Raw genomic sequence first — 3576 nt, 5'->3', positions numbered from 1 at the left:
AAGAAACTCTAGGTTATGATCAATTATACAAGAGGTGTAATAATTTTATGCATGATAGATTTAACTATGCAAATTGGGCTGAAAAAAATTAATTAAAAATTAGAATTCTTCACAAATTTATGTCCTTATTTAAACAATAAAATGAAAATGAAAATGAAAATGAAAAAAATTAAGATAAATGATAAATCAATAATTTTAAAAAAATTATTTTGATCCGATGGTTGATAATATTTTAATTTTCTTTATTTTCATTATAAAAACTCTTCTTCCTCCCCACACCAGCAGCCAACAAATCCAACCCCTTTTTATTCACTCTCTTTACCTCAGTGGGTCATAGTGTTTTTCCCATTTTGGTGAGCACCTGGCAATGGTTTCACCACTTTTCTATAGCCATCTTTCCCTGCTTATCCTTGCAAGCATCCTTTGGATACTTGCAACAGTTGAGGCTCAAAGAAATGTAAGTGTAGGATAAAACCATGGCTTGGCAATCACCATCTGGTGATTTTGCCTTCGGGTTTCAATCCATTCCTATTAAACAAGACCGGTTTCTTCTTGCTATCTGGTATGCTAAGATACAAGAAAGAACCATAGTCTGGTATGCTAATCGAGATAACCCTGAAACCGATCGAGACTCCACGATTGAGCTTGATAACAGCGGTCATCTGGTGCTTAAAGACCCTAAAGGCAAAGAGCTATGGAGGTCTCAACGCCTTACTGATGGTTCTCAAGTGCCCCATGCAGCCATGCTCGACACCGGCAACTTCGTGATCGCAAGCAAAAACTCGACCAACATATGGGAGAGCTTCAAATATCCAACTGACACCATCTTACCGTCACAAGAACTTGATACGGGTGACCATCTTTTATCAACTCTGGTTGAAACAAGTTACAGTAAGGGGAAGTATCAGCTTCGTTTCAATAGTGAATCTTTCATACTGAATCAAATAGATATGTTCACAGGAAAACCTTACGAAGATTACTTTAATTTCGGGAACGGTTCTCGGTTGGTCTTCAACGAGTCAGGGCATATCCGACTCCAGAATCTGAACGGAACTCTAGTTGAGGTTGCACCGATAAATGCTGTTCCGAAACCGGACTTGTACTACTACAGGGCGACACTTGACTTTTATGGTGTTTTCAATCTCTATTATTATCCAAGGAACCCCAGTGGGGGTGGAAGCTGGTCCGTGTTGTGGTTTAGGCCGATGAACATATGTCGTCGCTTTATCGACTCAACGTTTATATCCGGGAGGGCTACGTTCGGAACTGGACCTTGCGGTTATAACAGCATTTGTGAACCTATTCAGGGGAGGCCTAATTGTACATGTCCCCCTGGATTTTCTTTCTTGGATGACAACAATCAATATGCAGGTTGCAAACAGGATTATGCAAGCTACCCTGCAGATTGCAACCCTGATGGATCCACCATCGGGGAAGATCGGTTCGAGTTCAAGCCAATGTCGTTTGCGGATTTTCCTTTGGGTGACTATGGAGTAATTAAACCTGCAACTGAGTTGGAATGTAAGCAATCTTGCCTTCTTGATTGTTCTTGTGCGGTTGCCATGTTGCAGGATCCAACTGTAAGCAAAGATGGCAATGGAACTTGCTGGAAAAAGAAATTACCACTTTCCAACGGATTGTTTGACAGAGAGGCTGTTGATCGAACAGCTCTATTTAAGGTACTAAAGTCGGATGCCTCGGGGAAAATCCCGACCAAGTCGAACCAGAGTGACGAAAATCAAAATGAAGTTGTATTGATCCTTGGAGTTCTGTTAGGCACCTCTGCAATTTTCAACTTCTTTTCTTTAGCTGCAATTTCTCTGATCTTCTTCTGCTTATTCCGAAGAAGGCTTGGGGAATTGAAAGGTGCTCATAGCAGAAGAGATTTAGAGACTAATCTGCAGTTTTTCACATACAAAGACCTTGAACATGCCACGAACGGATTCAAAGAAGAACTTGGAAGGGGAGCTTTCGGCACGGTTTATAAAGGAGAATTGCCATCAAGCTATGGAGATCGTATTGCAGTCAAGAAACTCGACAAGTTTGCTCAAGACGGCGAAAGGGAATTCAAAACTGAAGTGAAGGTCATCGGCCAAACTCACCACAAGAACTTGGTCAGACTAATTGGCTATTGTGATGAAGCCGAACATAGACTTTTGGTCTACGAGTTCATGGAAAACGGATCATTGTCAAGCTTCCTTTTCGGAATTTTAAGGCCTAGTTGGCAACAAAGACTGCAAATTGCATCAGGGATTGCAAAAGGCCTCACATACTTACACGAAGAATGCAGCAAACAAATCATCCATTGCGACATAAAGCCACAAAACATACTATTAGACGAATCCCTCACCGCGAAAATATCCGATTTCGGGTTGGCAAAGCTTCTTATAAACGACAAAACACGAACGAAAACCGGCATACGAGGGACAAAAGGCTATGTAGCACCAGAATGGTTTCGAAACATCCCGGTTACGGTCAAGGTCGATGTTTACAGCTTCGGGGTAATGTTATTAGAGATCATATGTTGCAGAAGATGTGTGGAAGTTGAAATTGAGGAAGCAGCAATATTAACAGATTGGGCTTTTCAGTGTTACAGCGAAGGGATGATTGAAAAACTAGTTGAAGACGATGAAGAAGCTAGAAATGATGTTGGGAAATTGGAGAAGTTATTAAAAGTGGGGATTTGGTGCGTTCAAGAAGAGCCAATGTTAAGGCCTTCCATGAGGATTGTTACAATGATGCTTGATGGAGCAACCCAAGTTCCTGATCCACCATGCCCTTTCTCACTCAACTCCATTTCAACATCTACTAAAATGGACTAGTTTATGCTATACAGATTTTGAGATGTGTTATAGTTTATTTATTTTGTTGTGCTCTGTTTAAAGTTGATAGTTGTTTTTCTTTTTGTCTGGGGTATGTATAGGGAGTGTAACATCGTGCATATAATTATTTGTTGAATCTTGTAGTTAATGTACCGATGGATTGGGATCTTTTAGAAGACAGATTTTTCTTTTTGGTAACAAAAACTGTCTTTAGCTATCCCATTCCCAGCACTCTCCTGCTGCAATTCTCCAATCATAGTAGTCGCCAACGCTGTCACCCTCTGTGTGTAATTTTCGACACGTCTTGTTTACGGGTTGGGTTACTCGTCCAAACTTAAAAGGTTTATTTGAAATTTGAGAGGATTTGGATAAGAATATTAGGGACCAGGCTCAAACTTAAACATTCAAAACTTGACCTATTTTTAAGTTTATAATAGTTTATATTATGTCATTTTTATATATAATATTAAATATATAATACTACTCTGATGTAAACATTAAAATAATGTTTGATTATATAAAAAATTTTAATAAATAAAAAAATAAAATTATTAAATATTAAAATAATATAGTATAAATATTTCCTTTAAAAAATTAAAAAATAATATTGACGTATTTGAGCAAAATTTTAAACTCATATTTCAAGTCGGTCCAAGTTTGGACAAGTATAAAGTATGATAATATCATACTTAAATATATCTCGACTCGGCTTATAAACGCTTCTTAACTTAAAGCACGTTCAGTTAACCAGAAC

At 38.4% G+C, this 3576-nt stretch overlaps 1 protein-coding gene across 1 annotated transcript; it reads left to right on the top strand.

Moving 5' to 3' along the window:
• The first annotated feature begins 338 nt into the window (after nucleotides 1-338).
• Nucleotides 339-3130, top strand: LOC121223395 (G-type lectin S-receptor-like serine/threonine-protein kinase LECRK1). Its single transcript, XM_041104788.1, has one exon. It carries the CDS (start codon nucleotides 477-479, stop codon nucleotides 2820-2822), a length of 2346 nt encoding a protein of 781 aa, XP_040960722.1. The 5' UTR covers nucleotides 339-476; the 3' UTR covers nucleotides 2823-3130.
• The last annotated feature ends 446 nt before the right edge of the window (nucleotides 3131-3576 follow it).

The sequence above is a fragment of the Gossypium hirsutum genome, chromosome D11 (genome assembly GCF_007990345.1).
Source record: "Gossypium hirsutum isolate 1008001.06 chromosome D11, Gossypium_hirsutum_v2.1, whole genome shotgun sequence".
Lineage (NCBI taxonomy): Eukaryota > Viridiplantae > Streptophyta > Magnoliopsida > Malvales > Malvaceae > Gossypium > Gossypium hirsutum.
Note: the sequence above shows the minus strand (reverse complement) of the source record. Positions and strands in the feature narration are given on the sequence as shown.